Raw genomic sequence first — 17,645 nt, 5'->3', positions numbered from 1 at the left:
GCATGTTCACATACCAAAGCACAAGTGTTCACTGGGAACAGGAGTCCTTTATTTTCATAAATAAACATTAATAAAGAGCAAACAAATGCTGCTTTTTAATACCTGGCATGAGAATTTCAGTGTATTCCCCTGCCACTGCCTGGGCAGCTCCCATTGGGCAGAACAACACATCAGCTGGGATCTGCTCCTGCCCTCCTCCTTAACATCATCTGCCAACTGCTCCTGGTTACATTAGGTCCCTCATCATTTTAAAACTAAGCCATTTCCATTTTCAGTTATAGCTAGTTCTCAAAAAAAGCTAAAATACTTCTCAAATGAAAGAATAGGCCTGTCTTATTTTGCATAAAAATTATCTTTGATATTAGTTCAAATTACACATATTGGACTGAAGAATGTGAAATCAACACTGGCTTGAAAATCAAGGTAGGGATTAATTACTTGAATTAATTTCTTTGACCCTGTCCTATAGTATAGCTGAAAGAAGAAAGTAGGCAGAAAACACAACTCACCCACTGTCATGCCATCCATGTAACGCTTGATGATATCAAATGAATCTCTTAAATTTCCTTCTGTAATGTCAAATATGATATCTGCCTGGTTGGCCGGATATGTAGGTGTGATGGCACGAAGAAAAATGATCTCTGCAAGTAAAGAGGATGCAACAGAATGCACTGACAAGTATTTGAAAACATCACTGAAGAATCCAACAGAATTTGATCCAAAATGACTTGGTGGAAGACATTAACCTCGCTCACCACTCCCAGTTTGTCCTTTAAAATGGAAAGGCAGAAGATCTAAGGGAAGCGAGGATTTGGATAGATTTGTTTTCTCCTCCTATTTCCACCATCCAAGGGCCCTGAAGCCAAAACACTGTTACTTTTAAAACCAAAAAAGATTGCTCTGAAGAAGCCAATCAGATTTCCAGCATGTGCCCAAAGAGGACAACCCCAAGGATCCACAGGCTGGGCTGAGGAAGGGACCAAACAGATAAACCTCTCTAAACCTCTCCACTCTGATTCCCCAGGCAGTCACACAGTGTTGCCACTACAAATTAAAGAGTCCTTTGGAGTACTGGAGGAGATGTTTAGGTTTAAAAATAAAAGTGAGACTATTTTCAAGTCCCTGGTGAGGGATGGAGGTATTATTACTGTCATTATTATCCTCACTCTGCAGATGATGAAACCAGACTTGGAGCTGTAAGAATTCACCTGAGGCCATGCACTGAATTACAGTTTACATCTTCTGGGCTTCAGCAGTAATCTCACATCACTAGGTCTCATCTCTCCTTATTAAAACACCGGGATGGACTAATGAGGTTTGGGAAGCATCCTGGGCCAAGTCCTCAGCTCTGCTGCCAGTACACCTGGTGGAGCAGGAGTGGCCATGGGGCATTCCTCCCTTCCCTGTGAAGCAGGGCCAGCCAAGGCCTGGAACAGGCCTGGCAGAACCCACAGGAGCTCTGCATCAGTGGTTAAACTCTTCCTGCCTGGGCAAGGACTGCGATGGCTTTTTCTCCACTCCTGCCTGGTGCAGAAGGGAAGAGTCAGCTTTGGCTTTCACTTAGGACAACTTTCTGAAACAGTTGAAAAGTTTCAGCTTTTCTGAAAAGGTTCAGCTTTCAGAAACAGCAAGGCTGAGACTTTGGGTGCATCAGAAATGGGGATTTATGGCCTTTAGAAACCCCTCCAAAATAACCTTTCTGACCTCCATACCCTTCTCTCTGTGTCTGTGCCTCTCAGTAAGGTGCTGAGAGCAGCAGGGCTGCAGGCAGTCATCCCACTGATGGATGCATTGCCAGAAAATCCAAACAAATGGCAAGGAGCAAAAACTAGCTCTTGATCTGTAAGCTTTTCATTTTTATGTGAGCTAAGAAAGTGATGAAAAGTGAGTATGAAACTGCAGGACTTAAAAACTTGCAAGTACTGCAGAGGACAGCCACTCAGTTGGGTGCTTTTTTAAATTCTTGTCTTAAAAACTTTATGCCCAGTCCTTTGAATTTCCCTTCCTTTAGTCTATAACAACAGTTTGTTCATAGGTCAAAAATTAGCCAATCTTCATATACTCAGTATAATTTATTTTGTGATTAATGTCTGCATGTAAGGTTTTTATTCTTGGAACAAGTCACCTGTCAGTAGCACACAACAGGGCATAGACAGAGGAGAGAAATATATTTAGTACCTGGTTCCTACAGCAAAACCTTCAAACAAGGGGAGAAAAAATGTCATGAGGCATATACTATTGTGTGAGCAAATGTGGTACATGGGAATTCAGAGTCAATATTTCCTTAGAGTGGGAAGCAGTATGAGTTAGAGCTCAGAATGACTTTCTTCCCTCCATAAAATTAAAACTCCTGGGTATTGAAGGTTTTAATTAAATGAATGGTAAACTATAATTTGGAGCTGTGCAAACATTTATTGCACCGGCAGTGAGTCTGGCTTTAGGCAAGGGTTCCTGGTGGAGGTTTTATATGCTGCAGTCTGTTAAATGGAACAAGGAACAAACCACTTACCTTCAGGTCTTGTAAACTCTCTGAACGTGGGCAGTGAAATGACAGTGTGGGAGATGGTGTGGACAGGATCCAGCAGGCAGCTGACATCATTTGGTCGGCAAGACTTGATGCAGCGGATGGTATCTGTCTTTTCCAGTCTGACACTGAGAGAAACCAAAAAGAGATTCATTCATTCATATATAGACTCAATATTAAATACTTTGTGTTTTGCAATGCAGGCAGCCAGAAACTGTAATTGATAGATGTGTTGATTCTTCACCACAATAACTTAGACAAATGCAGTTCATCAGAACTTGGGGACCCCTGAAGAACTGGGTTTGGCTCAGAGTTGCAGTCAAACCCCCCTCAAACCCAGCTCTTCAAGCCAGGCATGTGAAAACAAAGAGAACTGTGGTGCCCAAGGTGCCATGTGATGTCCTTTTCCAAGGACAAACAGTGAGACCCACACCCTCTCAGCTGGCCTGCTCTCAGCAATTTCACTTTTACTTGCACTTTTTTACTCAGTCATATAAAGCAGACAGAATTGCTTCTGTTTTAGAAACCTGGCATAACTATGTATAGGGCCAACTTTCACAATTTTCAGTGTAGCAAGGGCCAGAATAGCCTCTTTTAAGTCTTTTTTTCACACCCTCCCTTTCCATCTGGAAGAACTGAGAAAACAGAGAGGAATGGAAACTAGGGGGAGGAAAAGTTAACCACATTATTTAAAATCTCAAAGGTTGAATTCTGAGCTTGGGGAAATGGTAAGGATCATTTCATATTCCATCTCAACCAGCTGCTCATTCGGCCTTGAAAGTCTATTTAAAGTTAAATGACTTCTCACCCTTGTCCACTAGAGTGAATTTAAAGTCACTTACAGTTCAAGAACCTCACACAATGCCCACTCTGTGTTCGTGAGAGATGAAAGGGCTGTGCTGGGACTTCAAATGTGACTAAGCCCCACAAATGATCTCAACTTTGACCTGTCCATTTCTACATATTTCTAAGTGGAAAATAAAAATGCTGCAGTGTCAGAGGAGGGGGGAATTAAAAGATCAAAAGTAAGAAAAAATTACTGAGTTAAAGGGGAACCAAAAAAGGAAGATTTATTTTGTTAGATAATTCTAAAAACAAATCATTCTTGCTCTTTTCAAAATGTCTTATCCCAGTCCACATTTACAAACCATCTTTTTTCAGATGCTCAAAGGGACTTTATGGCTCTATTTATAATCAATATATCAGTAACTTCTTATTACATGTTCCCAACTCTGCTCCTCAAAAAAAAATTAAGCCAAGCATGATGATACTGTATGAAGTTAAATAAGGGGAAAACACAAATCAACACCAAGCAGCTCATGCTTCAACAGATGTGAACGGGCACAGTCCATGGGGAGGCAACAGAGCTGAGTTAATAAACTCCAGCTGAGACTGGTGTACAGGTATTATACAGGAATACAGGTATTCACCCTGTACTTGATGTTTTGAGACTGGACAGGAGATACAGGCCAGAAGAGGGGGCCTGTGCCCTTTTACTTCCCACCATTATCTGTGTACAAAGTCTTGTCATGTCCTAGACACCTCACCTTAACTTATTTTGGGACACTATTGCAGATTAAGTACTGTTAGAATTCATAGAACATCCTAAATTACCACAGCTGTATTTAGATAATAGAATTTGTATGCAAAAAGCATTGTGGTGGGAGTGTCTCAGGCTTTCAGTAGTGGTCTCCTTTTGCTTCTTCCTGGGTGCTAAAGGGAGATTTACTCTCAACTTCAGCTGGAACAAAAGGCAAATTCACATATTTCTGAAATACTTTGTCAATAAAGACAATAAATAAATAAATAAAGTCAATAATTTTGTGTAAGATTAAGTCCTAAATAAGATTTGCATTCATGATTCTCACCTGTGGAATAAGCCTTCTGACATGACTTTGGTACAGATCAGAGGATCTCAATGGTCACAAGTGATTTGTGTTTGCTCTCATCTACACTGAGTTTATGGATCCATCCAGCTCATAACCACATGTGGGACAGATAAATGTCTGTGTCAGCTCTATTTCTTTGCACCTTTTCTCTCTCCTCTTACAAATTCCACTGACTTGGGAGGTTTTTTGCATGCTCTGTCTACACTGCTAAACTGGAATTTGTTCCTTCATTATACTCCCTTTCTGATCACTTTTCTTTTGCCATCCCTGCCAATTGCCATGCATATCCAAAGTGCAGTTGATAACACTTTGTTCTCTCACTGCTTCATCTTTTGGACATCCCTGAACTGGAGTAACTTCTTTCACAACTAACATCTATCTCAAATCCTAGTGTTTGATATAAATTATATGCTCTGTTCTCATAATACTTTTTAATTTTATCCTTACACATCATCTTTGCATTTCACCTTCTGATTAGCTGATGTTTTCCATTTTGCTCATGTTCTCCTGCAGTGGGGACTATGACTGGCAGAAGTTTCTTCCTCAGTGATGAGAATTTTTTTTATTTGTACCTTTCCTTCAAGTTTTCTGCCTCTAGCACAAATTACAGCTTTGGAGATTGATTTCCCTCTGGGCATTTTCATTTAAAGGGAAGAAAGTTAAGAAACAGCTCAGCTGCTCTGATTATTTCCTGAATATAAAATTTTCATTCTTCTAAGGTCCTGGCAGGATTCTTTTTCATATTGTCTCTCAGATTCAGTCAGTAAATTCTTTGGACCAGGAGCTGTGATTAAATTTTCATTTGGAAAATATAAATAGCACCATGTAATTACCTACATGCTCCTGAAAGTCCCAGTGACACTGCAGCATTCAAGCATCTGACACAGGGGAACGTGAGCTTTGTGCTCCTGAATTCCTTGCTAAATACAATTATTGTGGCAGCATTTTACAACACTGAGGGTCATGTTCTCGAACTCCCTTTATCTTAATTTTTGCAAAAATTAAGTTTATTTTTGAATATTTATCCTACTTCATTATGGCCTCATAAGGAACTGGTAACCAGAGAACATTTACGTAAAAGCACCTCCTTGTGTGGCAGTAATTAACCCCAGGAGCTCAAGTGACATGGGCTGTGCTGTCAGTGTTTAAACCTGGGACTCTCTCCCCACTGGCAGCTTCTGGCACCTTTATAAGGATGTGCCAACAGCCCTATTAAACACTGGCATTCCTTATGGGACCTGAACTCCTGTCAGCCAGCTGTGATGAACTTTGCCTTGGGGAACACGTAATGCTCTGGCAGAGTGCTGCAATCCTGCCCTGATCCAGGCATCCAGGAGTCACTCCTTGTGCCCAGGTGATTGAGGCTCATGATCTGGGTTTAGAAGGTTCCCAGTTTCCACCCTTGTACCCTGACTGTGCTGTCAGGACTTATATAGTGAGATATTTTCTCTACAGGTGCATTCCCTTGGATTATTCCCTGTTTTTCTATGGAATGACTGTTCTGCCTGTCTAATGAGCAGCAGAGACACCTGAGCCCAGGGTAGTGTAGAACATTAATTTTTGGCTCACTCTAGGAGTGAGCTTTTAATATTTATCAGCACAAGGACTCAGTGTAATAAATAAATCCTCTTCCAGCTCAGAAAACAAAATAATTCCAAAGACATTCCAGTTGAATTGTTCTTGACTGCTTAGAAGTAAACAAAGAAAGTCAAAGCAAAGGAAGAAAGATCTGGATGTTGGAATTCTGACTGACTTTGCAGAGCACTTATGGTTTGGTGTGATGGTAGTTGTGGATAAAGTCTTTACTGGTCAAAATTTATCAGCTTTCATATGAAAGCTGGAGAGACAAAAGTGTTATGAGACAAATCAAATATCTTTTTCAACTGTTCCTGTAGATGGGAATGTTTCAGGATATAACTTGTGAAACAGAAAGGAGCTCTCTGCTATTAATTGAATGCTGTCATGAAGCTGATTGCTGTTCTGCTGTCATTAGCTTTTCATTCAGCAAAAATGCCACAGAAAGAAAGATGAAATATCTCTCAAATAAATGTTCTTTAGAGGAGATTAGCTTTTGTGCCATCCTTAGAAGCCTGGTGTACCTGGCTTCTAAGGATGGCACAAAAGCTGTACCTGGTGGAAATCCCTATCAGCATTAGCTCATGGAATACAAAGAGAAACAATAAATAGGACAGCTTGAGAATCTGGCTGCACACTTTCATACTGACCCATGTGCTGGGGCACCTCAGGGCTCCTAAGGGTCCAAGTTATGCCCTTGTAACAGATTATCAGAAAATCCACACTATTTACCACACTATTTTCATCACATAAGTGATGAAATTTTCTAGACATGTCTCAGATGAGACAGTTCAAAATATGTACCTATTTTCTTTGGAAAATTTAGACCTAAACCTATGTAACTGTGTAGGATCAGCTGACTCCCCTACTGTGTGAAGTAAATTAATGGCTTTCAGTCCTCAGTATGCTCAGGTAATGAACTCTTAGGCATCAAATTCTGCTTTGTATTATGAGGCAGAGTACACAGAAGAATCTCCACAAATTAGGATGTTCAGTTATGGGGGAAAGTGGAAAACTGTAATGATGATGGCGAATAAAATGCAAGTGCAGCATGCAACAGATGAACTAAAACTTTATTAAAATCAGGGGGGGGAAAAAAAGCTACTCTTAGAAGAGAAAGAGTAGCCAGTGATGAGTGCGAGTTAGGGATCAAAGCTGTGCAGAGACAAAGATAAAAAGTTTGGCAATAAATGTGTTGACAGTTCCGTGGCGGGAAAGTCGCATTTGGATTGTCAGAAGAAGGTCTCTGGGCTCTGTGATTTGACGCTGCATGACCACAAGGCCACTGTGGTTGTTCACTTTTTTTGTGGTGAAAAACCCCTCCTGGTTCCCGCTGGTGATGGACAGCTGAATTTTATCCCCAGGGACAGCATTGGAAGGGCCCATGCGGAAAATGTCGGTGGGTACTTGGATGTTGGTGGGGAAAGAGAGGTGATAGTAGGTTATTCTCAGGGGCAGGCTCTGGCACTCCTTATTCTCATTACAAGGCAAGCGCTCACAGCGACTGCAAGAAAAGTGAGAAGACAAGACAAGAGGAAGATTAGCGCACATTTAGCGAGGGGGAGGAAGAGCAGGGGCACTGGGGGTGGGAAAAGATGGGCTGACTTGCATCCTGCATCCACTCTCCAGCCTGGCACCTCACTCACATTGCAAAGGGACAGGAGTTCAATAAGGATGAGCTTGCCTGCAGCTGGGGCTTTGGGAGAAGCGTTGCCATTGTCACAAGTGTTGCCCTTGCTCTGCAGGCACGGGTGGATCAAGTCTGGCACCCCAGCAGGGGTGAGAGTTTATTTTCATTATGTCAGCCAAGCGCCCCCTGGGAGAACACTGCCACTGTTTTCCCCCTTCAAGTTTTATTCTTTTGCTGGTTGGACATATGTTCAGTAAAGGAAGAGACTCTAAATGGCAAGGGAGCTGTCTGTGCCCTGCTTGGGATGTCTGGCTGTATTTTAAGACTGAGTGAAGTATTCTGAAAACCATGTATGTCCAAGGAGTTTGTCTCTGAAGATCAACCTTTTCCTGCTGATATGGCACAAGTATTGCTCTGTGCTATCAGAACCAACCAGTCAGTCTAAAACCAATCTAAGCAAGCCCTGAAAACAAGATCCCATGGCCTGATGTCTCCAGCATGTGTTCTACACGTTCAGTCTGCTCCTGCACAGCCCTGAGTCACAGCAGTGATTTCTCATGACCTTCTGGTGAGAGAGGAGCTTGCCCTCTGCTCTTTCATTCCCTCAGCACCGTGTCACAGTGAAAAATCCAGAGCACCAGCAGGAGATCACCCACACACGCTGGCAGGGAACAACAAACCTTTACATTAGCAGGCACAATCTTCATGCATTCTGTTCCAGAGAGAAGTGAACTCTGTCCAGAAAAATATGGCATACAGCTATGGGCATCCAGGTCACTGCTGCTTAAGAGTGTTATATGAACACATTAATGAAGATCTGACATCATGGTACCTGGTGGGTTTCAGAAGTGTGCAAAGGATTGCTTACTGGGTGAGATTGTGTGCATTTCAGATTAAAGATATGCCCAAATCACCACACAGGTATCCAAACACCCTTTCAGGCAAGTGTGTGGAAATAAAGGTAGACAACAACGATCTCAGCTGGATGATGAGTTTGCAAAATTTCATCATGATCAGGTTGAGCATTTAGCCCCATATTTGCCTCATGCAAAACTATGAATAAATTAAATTATATTTAATTAATTTAAAGAGTCTCTCCACTCCAAGCAGTATTTGCTCCTCTGGTTGAAATTTTGTAACCCAAACAATTTCTTTCTTTACCAAGAAATGCTCCAGCATAAAAGCACGGTTTGTTTCTTACCACCTCAGAGAAACCTGAGTGTCCATTTCATTACTTTATTCTGACATGAGTTTGAGCTCCTATCAGCAGCATCTGCTACCAGCAGAGCCGTGGTTCATGAGCAAGCCCCAATTTGTTGCCCATGCACAGTGATCTGAATTCCAGGAACTCCTCATTATATGCAAAATCAGCACTTTCAAGAAGACTAATTAAAAGTACCCTCAGCTCTTCAATTAATGTGTTGCATGTTTTATTTTAATACTACTTGCAAACAAAAGTGTTTCTTTGAAGCAATTCTTTGAAGATTTGAATGCATTCTTAGTTTTATTCATGAGTTTAAAGATCATGCACAAGTCCTCACAGGATGGCCAGCTAATTAGGTGTGGATACTCTTGAAGTATTTTCAGGTATGGAGAGCTCTGCATTCTTTTCTGAAACGTCATTTATAACTCCACTAAGGAGAATAGCTTGGAGTTGTTAAAATCATGAGGCTACTTGGTTTTGCTGAAATCATGGAGCAAGTTGAGACAGTTCATTCCCTAGCTGGAAATGTTTTCTTCAAGTACAAGTTCTTAGAAGCATGTACGTGCTTATGAGCACTTACACTCTCATAAAGATGCTCTCCCTTATTATTTTATAAAAGTAAAATAAATTTTTAAATTATGGCCAGAATTTTTTTTAAGAGAACAAAAACCAAAGCTTCCAGCTTTCAAAGAAAAAGGATGTTCTGTGGATTCAGAAAGTTATTTGTGAAGATAGATGTGCCTGCAGCTAGGACTAAAATTATTCAAAATTCATCATCTTTTATCTCATGCTTTGGTGGTATGCCCTGCACACTGCACTGTAGGTTCAGTTAATGTGCAGTAATTGCTCCCTCAAATAACCACAAAGGAGAGATGGCAAATATTATTGCTTTCAAGAGCCAGAGTTCATTGTGGGGTCACACACCACAAAGGTGAGGAGCAAAGAGCATTTCAATCCTGGACAGCAGGAAATCACATGGCAGTATTACTATATATTATATTGGCAGTATTATTATATATTATATTATTATAATTCTATTGTTACACAATATGATATTACTTATTATATTAAATATTATATATTTTCAGTCCTTGAAAAACTCTGAAATCAGGTGCATGGCCTATAAAAGTAAGTGTATACTGCTGCTAAATGCTTATTCCTGAATTTGAACCCAGTTTGTTCAGCTCACTTTCTACTCTGTTCTATTATGTTTATTTATGTGGCTGAAATATTCGAAGAATTATTTCAAAGAATATTTCAAATAAATATTTCAAAGAATTACTCCCAGTTTGAATTTCATGTACCAAACACTGATAAATGAAAACTGCCAAAACTGGAGGGACTCCATTTACAGATAATAAATACAACATTTTGTAACAGAAAAACAAGGAGAAAAATATTTTGTACCTTCCCTCACAATCATTTCTGAGTCAGATTTTCACTTCATTGTGCTCAAAGGAGCTGAATGGTATGCAACAATTCCTCACATGCTGAAGGAAAACAAAATTTCTATTAGCAAGATTTATGGCTTTATGGCTTGCTTCCTACATGGATACCAACTCAACATGCTGAACAACTAACCAGGTTTTATTACTGAACTATACCCTCACTACGCATTCTATGCTGCAGATTTCCAGAGCTGCAACAGCCTTGCAGGCCTCCTAGAATATATTCCACTGCAAAGTGAAAAAAATTATAAATATTCCTCTTGCTCCTGCTATTGTTGGTGTGCACCTCTTTTCAGCAGGTTGCACCACATCATGAGGTCCAAGCGAGCCATTGCCACATCAGGGACATTGATGCCAATGATCAGCTGCGCAGGGAAGGTGGCTTTTGTTTTAAACAGAGCAGAACTTCAAGGGAATGAAACCAACTGATGGTTGGTCTTCACAGACAATCCTTAACCAGAGGAGAACCTGGAGCCCCACTGCAGGAAGGGAAACAGGATAGACCAGAGTGGTAATGAGGATGGACAAGTGTTCCGCATGTTGCTCTGGAGATAGAAAGTCTCTAGGACATTTCAAGGTGTAAGGAGACAGAACTATATTCTCTTTTTCCTCAGCACTGAGCCTTTACATCCTATCCTTGTCCCCTTCATCTGTCCTTCCTTATCTTGTTTCTTCTTCCTATCTCCTTTCCTAGCCTATGGCCCTTGCTCCTCACCCAAATATTTGGCATCAGGACTGCCTACTCAGCCAGTGCTAGTCCTCCTCCTGCTCCATTCTCTCCTGGCTGACACAGCTTTCTCAGTTTCCACCTCACAGCCCTAGACCCAAAGCACAGATCCTTTCCCTCAGGACCTTTGTGTGGCCATCCCAAATTATTACTTCCTTTGATGCTCCCCATCCAAATCTGGAATAGGACAGAAAATTCCTTCAAGACCATCGAGTCCAGCCAGAGCCTTGTCACCCAGACCAGAGCACTGAGTGCCACATCCTGGTATTCCTGGGAAACCTTCAGGAATGGGGACTCCACGACCTCCCTGGGCAGCCCCTTCCAATGCCTGACCACCATTTCAGGGAAGAAATTCTTCCCCATGTCCTCTTGTCCTGTCATCAGTTCCCTGGAATCAGCTACCCTTGGGCCATAAGGACCTGTGGTTGCCTCCTTTGTAGTTTTACCCCATTTTCCCTGCTACCCCTTAGGCATCTCCCAGACTCATTCTCCTTACCCTGACAGACCTTCAGATCCCTCCCCCCCCCCCCTACATTCAACCTCCTTATCTCCAAGTTTTCAGTTTTTTCTCATTTTTTTCTTTCCAAGCTGGCTCCTCTCTCACCCATGCTAGAAACATCTCACTTATCTGTGAGTTTGGGGCTGTCCAGGCAGGCACACCTGGCCCAGCACAGACTGGGGTCCTCTGCTGTGGCTTTATGGGGCAGCAGGCTCAGACAGCCTGTGCAGCTGGATCTGCATGTCTCAGACTGCTTTGAAGAGCAATAGGATGCTCAGGACCACTAAATCAGAAGAGAACTCTTTGCTGATGGAGAAAAAGACCTCTGTATTGATAGGAAGAATTAAATTGCAGTGAGGGAGATAGCCAAACACAAAGACAGATAGATTGCTATGAAATCCTTATCCTTCAAGGACTTGAAGCAAAAGAACTCTCAGAAAGATTCCAGGTATATCTGAGCCTATTTTGGCATAGAGGAGTGGATTAAGTTTACTTATCAAGGTCTTGATTTCTTAAAAAAGGCTGAATGCAATTTTACAGGCTTTACAAAGTTTGTAATTTTAAAGGTTTCAGAGGATTTTGGTGCAAAAGCAATTTCATAGCAAATGTCAGATTTCTGCTCCATAACATGACAGCAAACTGTTAAAATAAATTTAAAAAAATAAATCACCAAAATGTCTTTAAAACACACAAGCCAGTGTGTTCCTCTCTACACTTGTTCTTGGAAATGGGTGAGCTGCTCTGGCTGAAATTTGCCAAAACTTGAGCCTGAGTCAGACACCTGGCATGTAAAATTTCAGCCATTGGTTATATTTTGGCAAAATTTTAAGGAGTTAAAATATGTCCTAATAATGATAAGCACCAGGCAACCTTAATAATATGCACAGACATGTCTAGAAAATAGAAATAGTTCTCCATTTGGCTCAATGCAGCACGCATCTGACATGCTGCCATAAATGCTTCTTTATCTTTTCTACTATTTTTCTTGGCTTAAATATTACAAATGTTAGACTTCAATGCCATATAAAGAGAAGTTAATTGTTATGCAATTTGAAAACAAAAACTGTTTGGCAAGGCAGTGCAGCAAGTTAAGTTCTGTTATGAGGAGCAGCAGATCTTAATCTATCCTGGGAAAAATCCCAAGCCTATAGACAGATCGATGAAAAACAAAAAGCAGAATTTAAGTAAAAGAGATAAAGCCTTCAATAAAATTGTTACTATTTAGATCAAGCCAGGGATTTTGCTGTATTTGGGGAAGATAACACAGAGTGTTATCTTTCCTGCTTCACCTGATGGCAATTGCCACTGCAACAGCCACCATGCAAAAACCTCTGCTTTACAGGTACTGGGTAAAGAAACTTCTGGATCACTGAGTGCTGCTGCGTGTGCATAAGGATTTTAAGGAAAAATAAGAATAAGGAAACATGGATTTACAGGATTGCGGCCTATTAAATTATAGCTATTCCAAAGAAAATAATGGGGAACAGTGTAAAAAATTTCCTGAGGTGCCAGCTGGATGGGAATGGAAAAATAGGTTGTGTTTCTTATGATGTGCCAAGTTGGTGAAACTGGAATGTGTTTTGAATAAAAAGGAGAGAAAAAATGGTATCTATACTAGGTGTGATAAGAAGCCAACTACTTTGATTTTAGAGCCTGGGTGAAAAAGCAATTTAATGTTGTTATCATGCAGAACATAACAAAGATATGCTGGCTATCAGCCCTGCTGGGGTACAAATGCAAAACTGACTCACTTAAGGAGATGTAAATAGTTTGGATATAAAAAGGGTGCTAAAGAGCTGTCTTATGAACTGCTCCCAGTGAGCACCAGGTAATCCCACCCATAAATCCTGATTCCTGCACACTGGTGTAACATTGATATCCTCTGAGTGTGAGAGCACCTGAGGAACCCACTGCTCTTCACCAGTGACAACAATGAATTCACATTCTCTTTGCTTTCTGCAAACATCTTTCCAGCAATGCATTTAGTAACTATCTGTAGCTGTTGAGAGGGGAAAACCTAATAAATCCAACAAGATGGTGACTTAAGGAATTAAAATAATTAGAATTTCACTGAGCACCTGCAGGATTTGTGTCTGAAACCTGATTATAGCCTGAGCAAATCAGAAGGATCTCGCCCTATGAGTAGGTCTGAGTTGGGCAGAGAAAGCCATTACAGAGCAACAACGTAGACACAGAAAAACATTCAGACACTCTACTGCTTTTCCAAAAGATGTCATGTAGCTCAAATAGCCAATGAAGTCAAATACAGATAAGAGAGAAAAATAAATGGAATGTGTGTATGATGTGTATTTTATAAACTGAACTCGGCGACACAGGAATGTCTGTAAGAGCAGAAATCTGCTAATTCTGTCTAGTGGCCCATTGCACAATGCACTTTTAAAACTTTTTTTAAAATTAGGATACCAATGAACCCACAGACTTACAAATAAAAAGAACATCTGCATCATGAGGCGCTGCTTGGTCACTGATATGACAAATTTAATTTAAAATTTAATTCCTATTACCCTTCCCAGAACACAAGCATATTTTATAAATAGCTGGGTTTACACCATGAACTTCCTCTCCAGCATTCTGATCAAACACATCTGCTGTGCCACTTGTATGACATTTCAAAGACTAAGGCTTGAATGCAAACTAACTGATCCCCACAAAATCCCTGAGATGGAGATCAGTGCTGGCTTCATTCCTCAGAGGAGGCACAGAGCTCTCAGGTCTGTCTGACAGATGGTGCCCATACCAACACTGACTGGGAAAAGCAACAATGGGCTGATAACAAATGGGATTTGTCACTTTTCCTCCCTGGCTGGTGGAGCTCACACTTACCTGAGAACAGGGCACACAAAGGGACCATGAAGCAGCCTTTGGAAGGGTGGCCAGAAAGCCACAGGGCAGGAGGAAAAGCATCACTTTGACCAGCCATAAACTCTAGCTGCACAACTGAGAGTTTGCAACAACTTCTCCTCTCAGCTGGCTCTATTTGATGGGTATAAAAGAGCTGCCAGCTGCCTCTCCTCCCAGAGCTGTCTCCTATTTTCTACACCAGAATGCACAGACTAGGTTAGATGCACTGAGCTAGGTTAGAGACAAAATTATGAGCTGCAGCTAATATACCACCCTTGCTAGGATTCCCAGGGTTTTAATACAGAAAATTGGATGGAAATTGAAAGAGGGGAGATTTATGTATGGTATTAGGAAGAATTTTTTATTGTGAGAATTTTAGGTTTTTTTATTGTAAGAGTTTTTTTACTGGAACAGGTTGGCCATTGAGGTGGATGCCCCAACCCGGGCCCGTTTGAGTATGGCCTTGAGCAGACTGGTCTTGTGGGACATGTCTCACCTGTACATGGCAGAGAGGGTTGGGACTAGATGATTTTTAAGGTCCATTCTAACCCCTTAATATTCTAGGATTCAATTAAATGGTACCAAAAATAAGACATTCTTGCAATGCTTTGCAACGGTACAGGGGAGAATTCAGAGAGGGAGCTAAAAAAGAAGCCTTTAGCTGAAGTGTGAAGGTAAGGAAAGACTGTGGGTGATTCTGAAATAAAAGCCAAGGATTTCAAAGTCCCATGTAGCCCTCCTATCAGGCTGCCTTGCAAGGGAACCAGACAGAGTATCTGCTTGTGGCTCTGGAGATTATTATGGTGCAAACCACTAACTAATGGCATTTCTTAAGGAAGTATCTTTTTTCTTAGAAAGAGGAGCATGAGGAAAGAAACCAGACTTGTGTGGTAGGCCTGCCAACACAGTTCATATTTGCTAGAAACTGCTCTGTGCTCAGCCAGCAGTGGCATGGCACTGAGGAGATGGTGCCACCTTGGAAAGAAGGTACTTACGTGTCGCCTGACTTGCGGTAATTCTCGGGGCATTCCAAGGACAGGCAGCGGAAGCCGCCCTGGATGTTGAAGCAGGTCTCGTTGAAAGAGCAGTTGTGGCTTTCTGCAACACACTCATCGATATCTGCCAAAGGGAAACAGGGGTGTGGGTTAAACACAGGCTTCTCCTCTCCTTGCAGGTGCAAGACAATGACAGAATCACAGAATCACAATGTTGGGAGAGACCTTCAAGATCATTGAGTCCAACCCATTCCCTGACACCTCAACTAAACCCTGGCACCCAGTGCCACATCCAGTCCTTTCTTAAACACACCCAGGGATGGTGACTCCACCACCTCCCCAGGCAGGCCATTCCAGAATTTTATCACTCTTTCTGTGAAAAACTTTTCCTAATATCCAACCTGTATTTCCCTTGATGCAGACTGAGACTGCGTCCTATGGCTCTGTCAGTGCTGCCTGGAGAAAGAGCCCAACCCCACCTGACTGCAGCCACCTTTCAGGAGTTGTGGAGAGTGATAAGGGCACCCCTGAGTCTCCTTTTCTCCAGGCTAAACACCCCCAGCTCCCGCAGTTGTTCCTCACAGGGTTTGTGTTCCCAGCCCCTCTCCAGCCTCACTGCCCCCTCTGGATGCACTCAAACATCTCAATGTCCTTCCCAAACTGAGGGGCCAGAACTGGACACAGCACTCAAGATGCAGCCAGTATCCTTTCAGGTACTGCAGAACATGGGGCGCAATTAAACATTACTGCAGGATTGCAAGGGGAGGACAGAAGAACAAAAAAGAACACTAACCCAACCAACCAGCAAGAAGAAGAAAAAGAAGAGCAGCAGTGCCACTAAGTGGACAAGACCTAAATATTTGCTGACATGTTTACAGCAGGATATTTCCTTTTAATGGCTAAACCAACTCACAGCACTGGAAATTTCACTGTAAGAATTTTTATTAATATTTTTATTAATATTTTTAAAAGTAGTCTCTACTGAATTACTTTGTAACTGAAATTTCCTGTATATTTATTACAAAAAAACCTGATTTCTTCAAATGTTGAGCTTATGTTGAGCTGAATTACATATCATGTCATAGGAAAGGCATTTTTTCAAATACAAAAACTGCTATAACTTGTCAGAATTCCACAATGCTTGAGGTCTCCCTGCAGTTGTTGAACCCACCTTGGCAGTTGCGTGCATTGGGTGCCAGCCTGTAGCCAGTGGAGGGGCAAGTACATTGAAAGCTCCCAGGAATATTGACACATCTAAAGGAACAGATGTGTCCTCCAGTGGGCAAAGCACATTCATCAATATCTGCAAGGAAAAAAAAAACACCACTAATTTTCTAGGTGTTCATGACACTCAGCCCAGTGCGCATGGACAGTGCTCCTGCTATGACCTTCAAATACAACTTAATGATTCTAATTTCTGGGCAATGAAGAAGATCATCAGATATGTGTGGCTCTAGACAACAACATCTAAATAGCAAAGACTTTCAGGAATAAATGGAACTCTGGAGAAAATTAAAAGCTATATGAGAGCCCAAGAGACAAAGTAATGGATGAGAGCCAGCACCTTACAGTGACATGTATTGTAGTGCTTTATAAAAGGGAGGGAGAAGAATAGTTTTATCCTTGCTTTTACAAAAGGAAATCAACATTAGGTATTCTGCCCAAGGCCTCACTGTTTACTAAGTCTTGGAGACCTAAGTCCAAGCTCAGTATCTTGTCCATGAGGTCACACCCACATCTGTGACTGCGTTCACAGGGGTCCAAGGATGAGGGAAGAGATGAGGATCTGATTCCATGTTTCAGAAGGCTGATTTATTATTTTATTATATATATTATATTAAAACTATACTAAAAGAATAGAAGAAAGGATTTCATCAGAAGGCTAGCTAAGAAGAGAAAAAGAAAGAATGATAACAAAGGCTTGTGGCTTGGACAGAGAGTCCGAGCCAGCTGACTGTGATTGGCCATTAATTAGAAACAAGCACATGAGACCAATCAAAGATCCACCTATTGCATTCCACAGCAGCAGATAATCAATGTTTACATTTTGTTCCTGAGGCCTCTCAGCTTCTCAGGAGGAAAATTCCTAAGGAAAGGATTTTTCATAAAAGATGTCTGTGACAATCTTCCTTGTATTTGAGAATACGTTAGATCAGAACCAGCCACAAAAAGAGGATATATCAAATATTACCGAGTAATATCATGTATGACATATGTAACACATAAATATGCTTGTATCTCCACTTGCTGAACACTAGAAATTCTGGTAACTCCTCAGGAAGAAGACAAATC

At 41.4% G+C, this 17,645-nt stretch overlaps 1 protein-coding gene across 2 annotated transcripts in view; it reads right to left on the bottom strand.

Annotated features, from left to right (window-relative positions):
* FBLN1 (fibulin 1) overlaps window positions 1-17,645 on the bottom strand; it is a 63,863-nt gene that overhangs the window by 11,738 nt on the left and 34,480 nt on the right. Inside the window, exons 13-16 of one of the 2 annotated variants that reach the window (XM_058805033.1) lie at window positions 16,525-16,656; window positions 15,354-15,477; window positions 2,510-2,652; window positions 510-641 (exon numbers count right to left, since the gene is read on the bottom strand). In XM_058805033.1, coding sequence (XP_058661016.1) covers window positions 510-641; window positions 2,510-2,652; window positions 15,354-15,477; window positions 16,525-16,656 — 531 coding nt within the window. Of the gene's footprint in view, window positions 1-509; window positions 642-2,509; window positions 2,653-7,137; window positions 7,493-15,353; window positions 15,478-16,524; window positions 16,657-17,645 lie in introns of those variants that run through there. The other variant, XM_058805034.1, reaches the window with a different exon arrangement.

The sequence above is a fragment of the Ammospiza caudacuta genome, chromosome 5, assembly GCF_027887145.1.
Source record: "Ammospiza caudacuta isolate bAmmCau1 chromosome 5, bAmmCau1.pri, whole genome shotgun sequence".
Classification (NCBI taxonomy): domain Eukaryota; kingdom Metazoa; phylum Chordata; class Aves; order Passeriformes; family Passerellidae; genus Ammospiza; species Ammospiza caudacuta.
This window is presented reverse-complemented; position numbering and strand designations above follow the sequence as displayed.